The sequence below is a fragment of the Lichenostomus cassidix genome, chromosome 3 (assembly GCF_008360975.1).
Source record: "Lichenostomus cassidix isolate B80296 chromosome 3, HeHo_3.0, whole genome shotgun sequence".
Classification (NCBI taxonomy): domain Eukaryota; kingdom Metazoa; phylum Chordata; class Aves; order Passeriformes; family Meliphagidae; genus Lichenostomus; species Lichenostomus cassidix.
The window spans coordinates 6,958,645-6,977,408 of NC_139483.1; the positions used below are offsets into that span (position 1 = coordinate 6,958,645).

The following is an 18,764-nucleotide window of genomic DNA, read 5'->3' on the forward strand; positions in this document are numbered from 1 at the left end:
CATCCTCCTCTGGTGATTTTTGACAGGCATCACTTGTACCCAGGCTCGACTGCCATCTTCTCCAAGTTTTTTTCCTAGATTCAACCAGCTGGTAGACAAAGCTCTCTGCTAATGTGAACATAAAGAACCATAACAGGTTGAGCCCAAGCTCCTTTACACCACTGTGCCTACCAAGCGACTCTCCTAGCTGCAGGGAAGCCACTTGGAATTTACCCCTGGGGTAACTCCAAGCAGGATCCGCCCCCACAGACACTTTGTGTCTAGCCCTGCCCTTGGGTTTTGCATGAGTACAGAAGCAGTGAGGGGACCACAGGCATCCCCTATGGCTGCCCGAGAAGGGCTTTTGTAACCTGCCTGGCTGCTGTTGGGCATGAAATTGAGAAGCTGGAGAGGCTGAAGTGGCAGAGAGTGGCTTTCTCTGTTTAACTGCAAGATGCATCTCGATTTGTGGGGCTTCCAGTACAAAACAACTTCAGGATCAGCACCGCCACGAGACAGAGGCCAGGGACATGATGCCATACTCCCCAGAACCACCTTCACCCCTCTCCCAGGAAGGCACAAGGCACTGAAAGACACAGCTCTTTCCACAACAGGCAGGAAAAGGAGGGAAATAAACCCCCAAACTTTTAATTTTTGTCTTTTCCATTTATTTTTGAATTAGCATTCAGCGTCTGCCACAGTGACACGGATAGCTAAAAATGTGTGTGCGGATATGTCATCCATGAACAAAGTGGCTCATGTTTGCTCTTTATTATTTAGGAAATGCACATTAATTACTGCAGATTTTCTCCTATACATCTACTGTATCTCAGACAGAATTGCTGAGAAGGTCTGCAGAATAAAAATGTATGGGGTAATTAAATGGATATTTATAATTAGAACTTAATAATTTGCATCAGGGACAAATGAGCTCTGATTTCAATCTGTAGTGCATTTAGATTAGCCTGAAGATAGTGTAATTTGATGTTTTATAGTCCTCCTCTCAGATTATGAAACAATACAGTGTCTTTAAAGCAGCCGTGTTTGTGTCAGGAGTGTGTTAAGAAGAAGCCGCAATGAAAATGTTTGACAACGTGAAAGCAGCCATAAATTACATGACAACTGTGTAAAAGTCGTGATGAAACAAATAAAGAGCTGACCTATAATGCATCTGATTCAGCACCGCGCCCGGACCACTCAGCGCTCATCCCAGAGCGCATCCTTACGCGCGCGGCTACTTAGCGCCGAGAAAACTGTAAATTATCCCTAGTCAACAACATTGATTTTTAGTCGACGTTTCAATCAGTTTGAAGTAGAAATACTACACCACTTCCCCGGCAGCCTCTCAGCCAGCCGGCTGCTCGGCCGGAGCGTCTTCGGGCGCAGCTCTGTTACAGCCCCATTGTTCCCACTGTACAATATTTATCGCAGGCTCTCCAGACACAGGTACTTGACCCAAAGGTCACCGCCTTGTCTCCTGGACATACAACCACCTCTGCTACCAATGCCTTTTGTCCAAATGCAGGGAGCCCCTGCAAATCCCACTACCTCCACAGATGTCCAGGTGAATCTCACCCAGGGGACGTGGCAGCACACGGCCGCAGCCCAGCACATGCCCAAGAGGCTGCATCTCCATGGGGCCAGAGGTGAAGCGAGGTGGACTCCTTACCGTGGTCTTGGTAAAGAGCAGGTTGGTCTGGAGAGGCGACCACATCTTTGCTTGTATTCCCAGCTTTGCCCAGCCACCAGCAGGGAGGAAGAGCAGTGAGGCCAGGACAGCTCTGGGCTCTCATTCCCGCTCGGTTACACTTCTCCGGCCTTACCTGGGGTGAGCCACCCCACCTGTGCCCCAGCAGTCGCCTATCTCGTCCTGGCAGTGTGAGAGTGTGCTCATTAACATCTCCAAGGCACTCAGGTCCTCACGTAATAGATGCTGCAGAGGTAAACACCTCGATCAGCAGATAACAGGAGTCCTGTGCAGGCATTACACACATGGGAGCTGCGCACGTGAGTAGGCAAACGCCTGGGAAAAAACGCAGGGGTGCCAAGTCACTCACCATCAAACCAGTTACAGTCTGACACGCAACACAAGGAGCAAGGGAAGAACCAGTGTGAGGAAGGAGATTTCTAGACCCAGAGCCCTGGCACCCAGCCTTGTGGAGACATATCCCACAGCCTCTCCCCAGCCTTTGTACTTCCCTCCCACAGAGCAGAGCTCAGTGCACCGCACACCACCAGCTGCTAGCTAAGAACATGGACAGAAATGAGGAGACAAGGCTGGGACTTTCAAACCACGACAGCATGTGATATTCCCAGATTCCTCAAAAACTACAACTCTCAGACCTGGATGTCCCCATGGAGCAAGGCAAAGCTTTAACCAACAGAGGTCATCCCTACGTGTGACCACTTTTGAAAAGGGACAGCCATTTGCCTCTAGTGCCAGGCAAATCTCATCATTCCCAGCAAGGCATGATGCTGGGAGCACATTGAAGGGACAGAGGACAGGCAGGTGACCCAACCCGCTCTGACCTACCCTTCACACCTCTGAAAATGCTGCCCTTTGCAGTGGGGGGAGCCCATGTTTTCCCAGCTATGCCCTTTCTGTGCATTTTGAAATCCACCGTCCATCAGCATGACGGGAAACAAGGCGTCGAGCTCTTCCTTTGAGGACTTTCTTGTTTGACCAGAGTACACGTTATTCAAATCAGCCAGAGTGAAATGCAGTTAAGCTGCTGTTTGTTCCAGCACGATGAGACTGGCCTGTTAAAAAGCAAAAATGTCAGGATGTTACAGGCTCAGCATTCTGCCAAGACTGGTAAGTGGCTGAACAACTGTCAGAAATGGCATAATCGGAAACAACAAAAAAATAAAAATACCCAAAACAACCATGAATTCAGATTGTGTTTCCAAGTCATAGGCACACTGGGGCCACCCACAGCCTCAGCCAAGCACCCTTGGGAAGCTCCGACCCGGAGCATCCCTGCAGCCTCATTTACTACATCCCCACCACATCCATCTCTTGCAAAGCAAGAAGTTTTACTTTAAGTAAAAAAAAGCAGTAACCCAGTAAAAATATCTGATTTTGTCTTTATTCTCACCACCACAGCATAACAAGGATTTTGTCTTTATTCTCACCACCACACCGTTTATTACACCACCATGGCATTTTGTCTATATTCTCACCACCTGATGAAGCACTTCGACGTCGGGCATGGCCCGGCAATGCTCTGTGAGGGCTGCATGAAGGCTGGAAGTGCAGCCACCTTCACACCCAGTGCAAGTCTGCAATAGCAGATCAATTTGATTTTTTTTTCTCATGAAGTCATTGGAATGGGTGGGAGCCACCATAAAAAAGTGCTGTTGTGCACAAGCTATGGACCTGCACTGGGTCTGCCCCCGGGGCTCACCCTCCCCAGCCAGGCAGGCATTGCCTTGCAGATGCTTTTTACCCCCCAATTTAACTCCTGCTATCTCTGAAATCTGCCAGACACACGCACGCCCCTCCTGCTCTCCACTCTCGAGTTTAATTTGCCTCTCAGAACAGCAAACCCCTTTTTTTTCCTGTCCTGGGCCCTCAGGTTACTGGCACGGCGACAACTTTTTTTTCCCAACAGCGAGCCAGGAAAGATGATAGAACCTGCGTGCGTGGCCAAGGGACTGGTCTCAACTGGTTCAGAGGGAAAAAATGGAGCTGTGTCTTTTTCTCCCCCCCTCTCCCTCTTCTTGCCTTTAGCCAAAAGACCTGGGAGCATTTGATGTACAGTCAGCAGGTATAAAAAAAAAGAAAATTATTGAAAAGGCTGGCCAGCTCGGGAGCTGTGACACTCTCTCATCAAACTCTGGACTTCAGCCAAGTTCATCTGTTAATGGAGAGCCACAGCCAGGGCCTCCCCCCGCCACCACCCCCTCGCTGCCTCCTCTACCTCTTCCTCCCTCCTAAAAAACTAGACATCGATTATGTCTGTGCTTTTCCCTTTCTATTCAAGATAAACAAAGTGCTTCAAGTTCAGGGCACACCCTGGGACCCTTGACAAAGCAATCTATCATCCTGTCTGCTAAACCAGTCTGGCCACAACACCGCCGAGGAGACTAATGCTTCCAGTGTACAATTTTCCCTTTGTGCTGCTGCCCTATTACTAGTAACCTCTTTTCTTCCCTACCTTCCCAGGAGCAGATGTGCTTGACCACTTTGCCTAAGCCCCTCCTGGCAAAGGCATTTTTTGCTGAAAGCAACCTCAAGAATTTAAAAAAAAAAAAAAAAAAAAAAAAGAGCCAGGCCCCCGCCTGCCCCCTCCTCTCCCTGACTCCTGTCTCCATCTGTATGTCCACCGAAGAAATCCAGCACAGAGCTTGATTCTTCCTTCCCCACTGAAGATTTCTTTTTAGGGAGTGAGTTCAGGTTTAAATCATATCCACTAATTCATTTTGACTTGCAATTAAATGCAAATACACTTTTATAGCCAGCATGGAGTGTATTAATTTTAACAGCAAATGACAAAATAAGAATACAGTCCCTCCAATACCAATAATGAATCGCACTATAAATCACGTTAGTGGTCACATTCATTAAAGCTTGTAAAGCTCTTGGCGATCCGCGGGCACGATGTGCCACCAACCCACAGGACAGTATCAGCTCGCCCAGACCCTACTGCTGGCACCCAGGTGCCCCAGACCCCAGCTGGGGGGCACAGGGGACACCCCACCAAGTGCAGGGCACCCAAATCCACTCCCAGTCCCTCCCAGCAGCGCCACAGGGAGCTGGTGCTTCCCAGGTGAGCTGCGCCGGTGAGATTCGCAGCCCAACATTGAGGATGCATCTCACTACAGGGCCAAGGAGTCAGGGCAACGTGGTTCAGGTTAAGGGAAGGGCCAGGCTGGGCGCTCTAAAACACAGGGCACTTACAGAAATTAATAGGAAACCACAAATCACCATTTAAGGGCACTTCCTAACAGCCAGCCTGGCCTTTTCCTAATGCTCCCAGCTGCCAACAGCTCTTACCCCTTCCCCAGGTCTACACAGTGCTCCATTTGCTTGCCAGCAGTAAGATCCTCTGCAGGGTTTATTAGCCAACATGGGGGAAAGTGAGGGTTTTCTGGCTCCTTTGTTTTGTTAGGACAGCTGTGTGCCATTCCCACCCCCTCCCACCCATCCTCTCCTAAAGAAATAATTAAATCCAATTAGGACCAGAAAGTAATTTACATTTTGGTTCTGTGTAAGATGGGGGAAGGAAAAAAGAAATCCCATAAAACACGTTGTGATGAAATTTCATTCCTTTGCTACTTATTTGTCTGGTTTTGCTTTTGAGGATAGCTCAGACTGCACTTTTCCTTTTTAAAGGCTGTACATTTTGGTGCGTGGACCGAGATGGAGACAAGGAAAGTAGAAGAGAAAAACTTGTTCCCATTCCCTGCTCTGCGAACAAGACAGTTCTGCTGGGCTGCCCATCCTGCTCCTGCTCCTGCTCCTGCTCCTCCCCTCGCCGTGCCGGGGGCTCCTCTGCCGCGGTTTACTGATTTACAGAACCTTGGTATGTGAATGGCAAAAATTCCTTGGCATAAGTATATGTTTGCTGATCACATTTCAGATCATGTGTTGTTCATTATTATGACTTGCTCAGAAACAGTTTTGCTACAGTTATGTGGGTTTGCCTTGGATATTTTTTCCTCTTTTAGTACATTGAAAACATCATGGCAGGGGGGGAAAGCAAATGAGAAAATGTTTTTGTGTCCACACCACCTCAAAAGTCTGTTTTAAAAAATTATGGAAAGGAATACACAATATTCCAGGACTGTGAAGCAAGGGGGAAAGGAAATGAGATTAACAAATCATTTCTTAAAGACCAATGTGATGTCAAATTTTCAATTGGAATATTTTCCTTTGGATGTGGATGGAATTAAAGGTGGATTTAATATTTATACACTTCTGAAAACTCTAAAAATATAACCAGCTGAACTGATGCATTGATTTTAATTTGGTGCATTATTTAAGCAGCCAGACGAGAAGATCTTTTTGCCAAGCAAGACACCAGTGTCAGGACCTTCTGCAACACAGAGCAGCACATCCAGGACACACTGATTTCTAAAAATACTACCCACTGCCTTCTGCAGAGAACTTTTTCTGAGTTTATATTCTGGCAATTAGAAAAACAAATAAGTCATCGCTCCAGAAAAAAAAAGAGTTTTGGAACAACTCAACTGTTTTGCTTTCACCTATGCTGTAAAACTCTATTTAATTCCAGAGAGTTTGCACTGAACTTCTCCAGTGATTTACCTCCATCTTTGCTCGTGGGAGATGGTCCACGTGGGTTTCCCCTCACCACGCAGGTCACCTGGGCATTCTCCTCTCCACGCCCGGAGCAAAACAGGAACGTTTACTTTTTTGTCATTTTCATACAGTAAATTATCCATTAGATTTCAACATATCTTACTAAAGCAATTACATCAAGAAAATGATAGCGTGTGTGGAATCAATTATGCATGCACTTGGCCAAGGACCAAAGGCTATGAAGTCGGAGAGGGCAGAATCGTTCGACACACACAAATAAAAAGCTCCTGGATCTCACAGATGGACCCCATCAGTTCATCTTACTGCCGAAAAAGTTCATGCACTTAATAATTTATTTGTGTTCTGGATACTGTTTCCCAGCTGAATATTAACAACTTTGAACTGAACCACGCTTTTAGCGTGGTATGGGTGGAAGTCATGGAAGGGCAGCAGCAGGTCTCCCCCAAGGTTAAAATTATACTTCTGTTCCTTCCAGAATGGTCCTTTTCCCTCTCCGTTTATTTTCTTTCATTAAGCAGCTCCTTTAATCAGGGTATCCATTTCACCCTTCCAATTCATCTTCCTACCCAGTGATAAACTCTCCAACCAAAGCTGAGCATCAATTACCAAGGCCGGACAACCAAAGGGATGAAGTAAAGGCGAGGCCACAGCCAAGAATTGTGGTGCTGCCAGCGGGAGGGACAGGGGACAGGGACCAGGGGACAAGCCCCAGCCAGGCAGGAGGGGTGGTGGATGGCCTCCAGCGCTGGCCAGGTGCAGATGCCCGGGCAGGTTACGACAGCCGGGCACGCTTCCAGCCAGGCTGCTCCCAATTTCCCCTCCCAGGGCTGGATGATTAATGCCTTGCCCGGACAGGCAGGAGAGAAAGACCCTTCCTTGCGATGAGGCAACTGGGAGACTGGAGTGCAAGAGGAGCAGCGCCGGCAGCACAATGTGCTGCTACCAACAGGGCACTCCTTGCCCTTCATGCAGCATCCCCCAAAGGCAGGGCCACCACCACGATGGCAGCAGCAGCTCTGCACCCACAGGCAGCACAGGACGGGGCCTGGGGCACCTGGTTTCAATGCTGGTCACACAGAGAAGGGTCCAGGCGCCACCACATCCTGCCCTACTGTCACCTCTCCCTCTGGCCCTGGCATCTCCAGAGCATGGAATAGAATTCTTTTCTATCTACACATACAGAATTATTTTTTAAAGGAATGTCTCCCCCAAATGGGAACAATTTCCTTCTACACTTCCAACCAAGTGTACTTAACATTAAAAGAGAACTGATAGAACATATTTAATTACTCAAGGTTAGACTCCTAATTCCTCAATTCACTAAAGGAAACTTGGCAAGAAGATGCATCATTTTGCTGCTTTCTACTGGAGCATCTGAGGGAGAAGAGCCACTGAGGCAGCTAATACACAAAACATGATCAAAAGTGATTAACAACAGCTTCATATGCAAATTGCATTAATGAAGGAGTGCAAAGTCATCATGTAAATTAAATATGTCAAATCTCTTGGTGAACTTTCAATCTTGAGAAGAAAAAACACCGCTTTAATTTTTTTACATCATCAATTTTCCAAGATTGAAAATCTAAGAATCTTGGTGCTATAAAACAATTTTCACCTTTTTTTTCTCCTTCAGCAGCCTGACAGGCTGGCCTGATGTGTGCCGAATGCACATGTTAATAGGCCAATCAAAAATGCAAAACAATTCGCAATTACTGCAAGGACCTAATGGTCATTAGAATTTACAACTAGGTAATGAACTAAAGTCTGCCCACACCATGCATATTCATAAAGCAATTTAGCCTTTGAAGATTAAAGAAGTGCTTAAAATTCAAATGAGCTTTAGCAAATTATCAGTAAGATTCATCCAAAAAGCAAAAGGGTTTTTCTTCCTGTGATTTCCTTATTTTTTTAATGCAAAATTGTTATATCTTCCAGACGGAGCTTCAACTAAACACAGGGCTCCGAGTCAAGCCAAAGGGGCTGGAGACAAACAGAGGCAGAAAACATTGTTATGGACTTTGTTCAGAAAACTAAGCCCTTAAGAGCCAAACCTATCTCTAAACATGGTAATTTATCAAAAGCAGCACAGACTTGCTCATAGGCAGTATTGTGTGCCGCTCTCCGAGAGCAGATTAACAAGATTTCCACCACCCTCCAAAAAAGCCTTTTTCCCCTCAAGTCACATCTTCCGTGTAAACAGCAAATGTATTATAAAAACATTATTTTCATCAAAGTGCAGCAGCATTAATTTTAGGGACTCGCTGCATTTAAAAGGGAGGGATGAAAAGATCTCGGCACCGGAGCGTGCCACTGAGAAAGTCGCTGTGCTCCCGGGGAGCGGAGCTGCAGCCGCCGAGCGAGCAGAGTTTGCGGGGACACCGCTCAGCCCGCCGGCCGCTCCCAGACTTGGCTCCGCTCCGGCCGGGGGCTGATCCTGCCATCCCTAAGGGTGCAGAGCACGGGAGACACGCTTCTGCCAGCCATTCCAGGAGGACCTTGAGGTGGGGAAGCGCTGGCTGCCTCCCTGCCAGCCCGACTTTGAAGGATGGATGATGAATGTAAATAATTCCTGCTCCCACCTCACCAGCCTTCTCCAACTTCATGGCTTATCCTACCTGCACCCCTGCAGAGCAAAACAGAGGACGCCCGGAGCTGTGCTAACGCCCCGCTTTTTCAACATTTATTGGACAAAACGGGACCTGGTGCCGTGCCACAGACACAACAGCAAACATCTGGATTGGCCACAGGACCCCATTTTTAAGCAACTCCCCCCAACACCAATGTAACTTCACACAAGAAGAGTCCAGGGAGGGCCAGTATGGGATGTGACAGCATAAATCAGAATTAGATTAAAAACGAAAGTTTAGAAACTACTGCCGGGCCGCCGAACTGAGCTGTTGAAGGCCATGTCTCCCAAACTGCCTTTAAGTCATGTCCCCCATTTGAGATTTTTTCCCCCACTTCTTTCTCTGTTTCCAGAAATGTAAAAACCACACCACCGGGCTCTGAGCATTCCTTAAAATAAAGCAATTAACTTATTTCCAGGCTCCAGCAAGCGATCGTGACAGCTTCCCCCCAGCAGAAAGTGGGAGCCGTGGTCCCTGACCCCCGGCCAACACAAAAGAGGCAGCCCCAGCACAATGCCTGCTGTCAGCAACTGAATTATTTTTATACAGGAATTTTTATCTCTATGGTACAAACAAGTATGTGTCTGTGCTGACTTGTTAAGCAATCCACTTGTATGTAGAATAAGATTTTTTTTTCCCTGCTACCAGTCACACAGCTCTAAGATCAGAAGAAATACATACTCTTTGAAGCTCCTCAAATGTTTTAGTTAAAAGGACAGCAGTTGTTTTCAAAGATCCAAGAGTATCTTTATCAGAATTTAATTTTTCCTTATTGATTTTTTCTAACGTAACACAAATTTAACATAGGACAGTTTATAGTTTATTACAAAATAATACAGCCTCTATCTCTTTTTCCAAATGCATCCCACTGTGTTCTAGCTCCTCAAAGAGAACAAGGCTCCCAGACTAGTGTTTCTCATCGCACAACAACTCTTTCCTAAACATGAAAATCAGCATTAATAATAGAGAAACACAGGGAAAAAGCCCCCGGCCACCCTCACACAGTAAATGCTCTGCACACTTGCGATGCCCTGGCTGAAGAACATCAGTTTTGCTGATCTATTCTCTTACTTCACAAAGAATAAACTCAGTAGCTAAAATGCAACAAAACCCAGATGATTCATTCAATGTCTGGGAAAAAAAAAAAACAGCTGTGACGCTGAAGCAAAGTAATGCTGGGTGACAAATTAATTGTTGCGAATTTTGAGTGGGGGGATACAACACAACACATTTTTATTTTTTGCATTTTGTATTTCCCTACCTGATAAATCAATTAAGCAAGCAATTAATGCAAAATTAAACTCCTTACTTCCTAAAGGAACAAGGAACTGCAATGTGTAATTTTAAAAAGGTAATAGCTGTAGTAATAGCAGTAACAATAATAATAATAATATTATTATCCACAACAACAATAATAACACCACTAAAGGCAAGGCTCTTCTCTGAGCCTTTGTTGTTCAGCAGTAATTCCATTGTTTATTTAGGCAGAGGTTTTTCTATCTGCAGCTAAGATCAAATTGTAGGTGTAATTGTTCCGCATTTAGGCAAAGCAGGGGGAGGATGGAAGCAGAAAAGTCCTTGGTTCTGACTGACCAAAGCTCCCCAGGTCTCCCTTCACTCTGGTGGGAACCCTGCACCCTCTGAAGCACCCTGACAACACCTACCTGGAAGGGCAGAGAGGAAGCACTGCTTCTCCTGACAGCTATTTCACAGGGACAGCGAGCCTCCCTGCCTTGTCGGCAATGCAGTTATTTGGGTTTGCTTCTTGCCCCACTCTACATGTCTCAGCTATTTAGTGTGAAACACAAAAATCTAAGCTGGAGCTGAGCTCTGTACCCAAACAGGGGAAAGTGATGGGATTTTTTTTTTAACAGCAACCTGTTCAGGTAAAAAGTTCCAGCAGAATTACAGGAGGCAAGCGGGGAGAGGTCTCCGGGGAAAGCAGAGAGAAGAAACACTTCGGTGCACTGTCTGCAAACCCAGAATTCAGCAGCTTTTTTTGGCAGCCAATTTGTTTCAAGTGTTTTGTTTCAGGAAACGTATGTATTTTTCTTTGTGCATTTTGTGGATTTACTACAACCGCTCCTGACAGCTGTTGCTTCAGTTAAATGAGTACATTATTAAAAATCCTCAAACACAACCACACTGAAAAACAGACACCTTTGGATGGAGCTGAAGATTCAAACACACAAGGAGATGCAAGTGAAACCACTGCGAGGAGGATGTACAGCCTGGGCCGTGCCCAAGCCAGGGGGCAAAGGGGGCTCCAGCCCCTATTCATGGTGACTCTATTTTCTTTGTTTCAAGCAGACGCAAACGCTAAAAAAAGAATGAAAAGCAGTGCCAACAAACCCAAGTATAAAAAATAAATGTTTGCTAATACTTGAAAAAATTACATCCCCCAGCGGGCTGGCGTTAATGTGCTTCAAATAATTCTGCACCGTGCCCCATACTTTGTTTTCTTTTCTTACTTACTATCCAATTTTGCAGAGGATGGACAACTATTCAGAACGAGGAGGGAAAGAAGAGGATGTTTTCATTTTGCTTTAGATCAAAGGCAAACAAGAATGCAAACTGTGGCATATTGAATGTTTTTTTCCACTGCTGTCATTCACACTGGGCTATCGAAGTTTTATACAATTCCCCAGCCCGGCTGCATATTAAGCTGGCTGTGTACAGCTTTATTATAGCGTGGTGCTGAGGAAACATTAATATTCCTGTGTTGCATCTGACAGGACATTTACATGCGCCCATCTGAGCTCACACCTGAGAGCTGCTCCAAGGTACAGTAGCTGTGCTCCGATTGTAAAGGCAAATGAAGAACACAAATTCCCTGCTGGGATCGGGGCTGACCTCGCCACACCCCACACCGCAAACCTTTCCCTCGCCAACCCCAGGCAATGCCACCTCCGAATGAAGAATGAGCCACCAAGTTACCAGCCCGTGTGACAGAAGAGCAAAAAAAACCTCGCTGAAATATTTTAAAGATGCACAGCGAGTGCAGCTGGCCAATAAAGGTTGGAAAACAAACTGGCTGAACCCCGTGTGAGATGTGTTGCATACTAAACCTGATTAGAGAGATGGGGAGGATGTTTATGGGCTTTAAAACTGGTTTGGCATTAACACAGGAGGCTTTGAATAATGTGAGCACTTGGTCTGCTCATCCATAGGGGTCGACAGCCACTGGTCCAGCTCCTGCAAGAGTTTGTTCCACGTCTGCCAGAGCAAAGCACAACCAAGATGGGGGCCCTCCAGCATGAACTGTGTTACATGGAAATTCATTATCAGATCATCCCAACCTCTTGGGTGGTTTGTGGGTCCATTAATGCGCCTGTTATTTTTAAAAGTAAGTCATAAATCACAGCAATCCATGTACTGGTATCTACCTACATGGGCCCAAACCTGCTATGCCCGACGTCACCAGGCGTCAGGCTGGAGCTACTGTCTATGCACAGTTAGACAAAATTATGTTCATTAGCCCAAGGGAAAAACAAAGAAAAGAACACCCAACGGTTAATTTTAGGGCCATGCTACCTGTATGAATATATATACACATATATATATGTGTGTGTATGTGTTAATGTATTAAATGTATGGACCTGACGTGTTTTATGGACTTGTGCAATACCCCAGTAGCTGACACATAAAACCGAGCGCTCCCAGATGGAAGCTGCGTTCCAACGCCTGCCAGTGGGAGAAGACAACTTCCTTGGACTCACGACATCCCTGGCAGCATTCTGACCCGAACAAAATCACAACAAGCAGAAAGGTAACGAGAGATCCTCAGCGATTAGCTAAAAAAAAAACCCAACAAAACACAAGTGGCACTGTGCCAGGCCATGTCCAGCTTGATGCTAAACGCCTTTTATTGCACAAAGCTGATACTAGTGGATATAAAAACAGACCGAAGCTTGAAGGGAATTTTGTCCAAAAAAATTTCCGTAATGAGGATGCGTGCAGGCAAACAACTGGAGGCTCCACTCCCGTTGCCTGACAGTGCCTCGCAAGCCTCTTTAATTGTCTTTATTATTTGAATGAAACAAGAAAGAGCTCGTGGGCTGAGGGTTGCATATACTAAACAGGGTGATGCTAATAGGCCTCCTCCTCTTTAAAAGAGGCATTACCAAATTATGCGAATGTTTCGGGAAGACTTTACTTCTCCCATCGGGCTAATTAGAAGGTGTTTAATTTACTCCCTGCCTCAGTTTCCATCGTCCGGCATTCGTTGCTGGGACTCTCCCCTCAGAGCTTCGTGTTCATTACGTGCATGATTTTTAAAGCTTTCGGCACGTGATGCCAACATGCACCTTTCAAGACCTATATGGAGCTTAATGTGTGCCAGGCTGCCTCTTGAACCACCAGCATTTTGGACGTAATGATGCTTGTGCTCGTGGACAGCTCCACAGTTCAGTGTCCCATGCAAGAGTAAAAGGAACACACACAAAATACACTTCTCATCCTCTCAGAAAATCTTATTTGCAGGAAACAAAAAAAACCCACCAGAAATATTCAGGGCACCACAACACTGTGATGCTCCCCTGGAAGGCAGAGGCAGAGGAAAACTTTCTACCCTGCTTCTGTGCTTTGAGTGAACTCATATTTGTGTTTCCAATACAGAGCCATTTTTACATTAACTGTCTGGAACAGCAGGGAATAGGAAAACTAACACAATCTTTACCTCGTACAAAGGATGATATTGGTGTCACGTGTTTGCTTCTTCAAAAAACGTTATTTATAAAAGGCAATGGGGAAAGCAGGGAAACTATTGACTCTTCTCTGTATCCCCGTGCGAGCAGCATTAGAGCAACTTTTTGATCCCCTACATTTTTTACATTTTCCCCCCCCAGAAGTAAATTTCACAGCCGCACAGGCCACCGCCTTTAATTAAGCTTTCAAAAGTCTTCTGACAATGCCAACAATTGCAAGACACTTCTAGAGCTCAATCATGCAATCATCGTGACACTTCTATTTACAATTTGTCTTAGAAAGAGTTTCTCTGACATTGTACTTTGACAAAACAGCCAAGCTGCCGGTTCACAACCTTTCTCAGTCTTATTTACAAATACAGCTTGTACACAGCGCTCCAAATCTCAGGAGCAGGAGCCTTTGGGTAGCACCCTCACTATTTTTTCCTGCCTGCAATATTTTACCTAGCCTGTGCTCTGTTTCTTTGTATGGGGAAAGCAGACAGAATTTGACTTCAAAATATTCCCGTATTCCTTCTTCCCCTCCTCTATCTTTAAGCTTTCATCTTATTGTCCAGATGCAATGCTAACTATTCAGTGCAGACAGCAGTATTTTTTTGCCTCCAGAACAAAACAAAACAAGGAATCGACATTTACAACCTACAGAATTACAATGGCAACTACTAATAACAGCCCAAGAAAATTTCTGCTTAAAGACATTACCTCCTGAGAACTGTAATAATCAAATATAGTCAGTCTGAAATTTAGTACCAAATGATGTTCACCTTCCCCCGACTGCAGCACACAGAGGGGTTTCTTACATTATTTTCCCACGTGTTTTATTTGAATGTCACAAGCAGCTTGAGAATATAGGATTCGAGCAGTAAAAATGACCTCCCCTCCTCCTCCCCTCTTTGTACAGTAAATAGAGCATCCACGGAAACACACTCGGCATTATACACGGGAATACACAGCAGCACTCCAAAGTGTTCCCCCAACTGCATCCAAGTAACATTTAAGATACTTCTTCACCCAAACCCCAACCTTTCATTAATTCCCTCGGATTTATACATTCAACAAACAAACCGCCAAAACCTGACATGGGCAGGCGATAAATATTTCCTCAGCTTTTTCAATAAGTGAACAGCGATTTTACATTCACTGATCTCCAGATACTTCAGTTAATATTTCCCTCTATTGTAAAATACGAGAGGGATAACTAAAGCCCTGCAGTCGCCCTCACTGCAAATCACGGGCTGCCGGTATCTGGTGGTGAGGCTTTGACATACATATTGATGAAAGCTGCCTCGTTGGACCCACACAACATATCCTATTAATTTCCAGTTAAATTTATGGCATTTCAGCTCCGGTGCTGGATCAGTATCACTCAAAATTTTATAGCAAGGCAGAGCTGTGCACAGGCAGACACCCACATGGAAGAGCCAGGTACGGACACAAGCCTGAACCTATATGGATAGTATGGCTGCTGCACAGGTTGCACACACACATGCAAGCTCCTGTCCTCATGCCTGTCTCTGGAAAACGGCAGGATAAAGAGCAGCCTAGCGACAGTTAAAACAGACATCATTTCTCCCTGCATTTGAATGCGTCGCTGCCTCCTTCCTCGTCTGCAGATCTTTAACCATTACTTAAGATTCTCTTTTACTGTAACACCCCAACTTACGACTACTAAACTGCAGGCAGGGAACAAACCGCACCCAGAGTTCACCCACAGCACCTCTGCATCCAGGGCTAACCTGGAACACCTCTTCCAGCTTCACAGCTAATTGGGGACATTTTTATATTGCTACGAAATACCTATTTTCTGGTCTCTTAGAAGAAAGAATCACTTGCCCCAACTTCTGTCTATTTTTCCAAAGGCAGCCTCTGTTTGTTTTTTTTTAATTACACACTCATATCTTTTGCATTTTGTATTCTTGCACAGAAATCAGATACAAATAGCAGAATCAGAAGAGCTTGAGGTTCTCTGCAGGGGCCTTCCTGAAGCCTGAACTCCACAGTTCAGGCTCCAAGACCTTCACTGGGAATTTTACTGCCAGACTCCATAGACTACTGGCTATGAGCAGTGGGTCACTCCAGCTATCATCACACTCCTTTGTGACACAAGGAAGCTGAATTTATCCAAGTAAAAAGGGAGATGAAAACACAAGGGGGAGGAACAGTGCAAGACCCCACACCTCTTGGTGCACCTTCTCCCTTTCCCAAAGCCAGGCTGCATTTCCAACCAAGGGGAAGAAGCAAGGGACCTCAGTGTTCCTCAGTGCCTGCCCAGTCAGGTAGCTCCAGAGAACCTGCATTCTTGGACCTCCCATCTATAGGCATGGCTGGGCACCCCAGCCAGAAAACTTGGGGCAGACGAACCCTGACAACCGCAACTCCACCTCTACTCAGGACACACTCATGGTTTGCCCTGCAGACCCTCCTGCATGGCACCAAGCCTGCGCCCAGCCAAGCCCATCTATGTGTAAGAGTGAGCAGGATCAGGCCCTGCCACTGTGCCCGTCCTCAGCCACTGCCTCTGCTCAGCGAAGCATTTACAGTCAGTTAAAACCACTGTCCTTTCTGAATTAATGGCCCTGTGACGGCGCACGAGCCCAAATCCTCCTCGCTTCGCGTCACCTGCGCCATGCAAAAGCGAGACTTGGCTCCCTGAGCCTCCCCCGCCAAGTGAGTGCCAGAGGTAAACCCCCAGCAGACGAGGTTCCCCTCGTGCAGAACTCCTTGGTGTGGCAAACCCTCCAGCCCAGGGACCTATCTGGGACCATGGGGACGACAGCCTGTTTAATTCTTGCTTGACAGATACTGTGTTTTGTCTTTTGAGCGAAGCGGCACCATACGTAAATACAGCGTTACATCATACCACCGCTCCTCCATATTTGGTGATTTAGTATGGCTCCAGAGCTCGGAAGACTACAAATCCCTTCCGCCAGGCTCCTGCTTCATTAATCATGCCCTACACTTCTGCTTGTTTTCCGTCAGATTGCAAGCAGCACATGGAAATGGGCACTGCCCTCTACCACTCGGGGAGAAATACCTCACCTTTAACATCCATGTCTGGGAAGTGCAATATGGGGAATTATTTGGGGGTTTAAGTCTCATTCAAAATGTAGCTTAGCAGTAGCTGAGCCTCTGTTTCCTCTTAAATGTAGAGATATTCACGTTTTGAGGAAATACCGATTACCCTGCAGGAACAGCACACACTCATTCACATGACGTCTGCGTGTGCACACACATGGCTCTGCACACAGACACGTGCACAAGCAGATACCCATACACCGATACGGATCTGCTGCCACCACAAAACCTCCAAAACTGCAGCTCTCCAGCACGGCTTGGCGGCCGGCTTGGAGGCCAGGGAGGCTGCGGGAGGATCCCACTGAACCTCCCAGCGCCTACTGCCCTATTATGGTTTAACTTTGTGGCCAAACCAAGCCCGAGACAAGCTCCAGCACATCATGTGATGATGTACTGTGCCTCCGACAACCCCCAGCGGTCCTGTGGGCTCCCCAAAGAGAGGTTCTGGCAGTGCCACATCCTTAACATCACTGGAGGGGGAGTTTGAAACTCGTTCAGGCATTTGTTGGGGTTGATACACTACAGTCTCTTCTCTTTCGACCCTCAGTATTGGCATGGTTTGAAGTGATTCAAAACGCTCTCTGTAAATGGGCAGAATTTTTGTTTACTAGCAGGGTTTTAGAAGCAGAGCGTGTCTTGTTACACTCCCAGGGCTCTGGGATTTTCTTTAGCATGGTATACTCTATTTTTTTAACCTCATTTGTGAAAATATCTGCATGGCCAATAGCTTTCTGATTTAAAAAGAAGAAAAAAAATTATGCCATGAAATGGAATTATTTATCCCTTTTTCTTTTTTTTAAAATTACATTTCATATTGTTTGCTGCACAAAACAGAACTCTGCCTTGGACATTTGTACGGCTGACATGTGGTTGTGTAAACCGCAAACAAAATCAAGATACATCTGTCAAAACCACATCAGAGACAAGAGAGAGCACAGCGAAGCATTTATCATTTGGCTGAGGAGGCAGGCTGCAGAGAGCAGCCTTTCCTGTCAAACCAACCTTTTGAAATTTCCAACATGCCCTTAAACTTTTCGAATAAGCATGTCTGTGCGCTTCAGCAACTGCCCTCTCTACTCTGGCCTGGCCAGTCGAAAATGGCATCTTAAAGTCAAGGTCGGTGGTGTCACTTTGCCATGGGGCTGTGTTTAATTACAGTCCATACGCTGACAGCCAATATGGAACCAAGGCTGGCTGATGCTCGGTTAACTCTTTCACCCCTGACTTTGCCAAAGACTCGAAAGCTCCTCGCTTTCTCACACGGCAGGCTCGGAACCCTCCTCCCGCAGCGCTCCGGCAGGAGAGACACCGGGAGACGGTGACTACAATGCAGGCAAATCACAAGAGTGGCCTCAAACAATACCACCAGAAACACTGGCTGGCACGGCACGTGCCTGTTGCTCCTGCCGCTGCGCAGGCACCAGGAAACACCGCTAACCCAAGACAGGGAGGGCATGGACACCCCGGCCATCAAGGCGAGAACACACAGACACGGCAGCGCACGACTGCCAACATGCTACATTGCAACTGAAACAGAAATAAACTCGCAAAAACTTCTCCTTGCTTTAATTTACCTGCTATATGTTCCTGTTTAGGGCAAATTCCTCTAGATGACGTTGATAAACAATCGTCATCCTCTGGCGTAACCTGGATGCCAACCTCCACAGGATTGGATGCTTTTTTCAGCTCACTTGGTGAGGGTGAAGGTGGCTTATCCACAGCCTTCTCTAGGCAGAGACTGCCATTGCATTGTTTCCGTTTGTGCTCAATAAAAATAAGAATGTCCCCCAACGGAAAGTTCATCTGACACTGGCCACAAGTGAGGAGGTCGTGGTCCCCTTCCGGAGCTCCCAATGTGCCATGTTCAGGTTCGTCATCAGTGAGAATGGCTTCAAGAGGTTCGGCTGCAGTTTGAGAAACAAAAGGAGAACGGTTAGGGCTGTTGGGAAAGGCATCGGGCGCGGGGGGAGGAACGCGCCGAGCCCCCTCTTCATGAATATTACACCCCGCTCGACGTCCGCCTGCTCCCCCCCAACCAAACCCATGCAACACGGCTGTGAGCACGGCCCCGAGGACAGGGATTCATCAGTT

At 46.5% G+C, this 18,764-nt stretch overlaps 1 protein-coding gene across 15 annotated transcripts in view; it reads right to left on the bottom strand.

The window, feature by feature from the left end:
• BCL11A (BCL11 transcription factor A) overlaps positions 1-18,764 on the bottom strand; it is a 142,513-nt gene that overhangs the window by 50,383 nt on the left and 73,366 nt on the right. For 13 of the 15 annotated variants that reach the window (XM_085054220.1, XM_085054217.1, XM_085054212.1 and 10 more), the window contains one exon: positions 18,248-18,577. The exons of the other annotated variants lie outside the window; for them this stretch is intronic. In XM_085054220.1, coding sequence (XP_084910346.1) covers positions 18,248-18,577 — 330 coding nt within the window. The remainder of the gene's footprint in view (positions 1-18,247; positions 18,578-18,764) is intronic. 15 annotated transcript variants of the gene reach the window in all.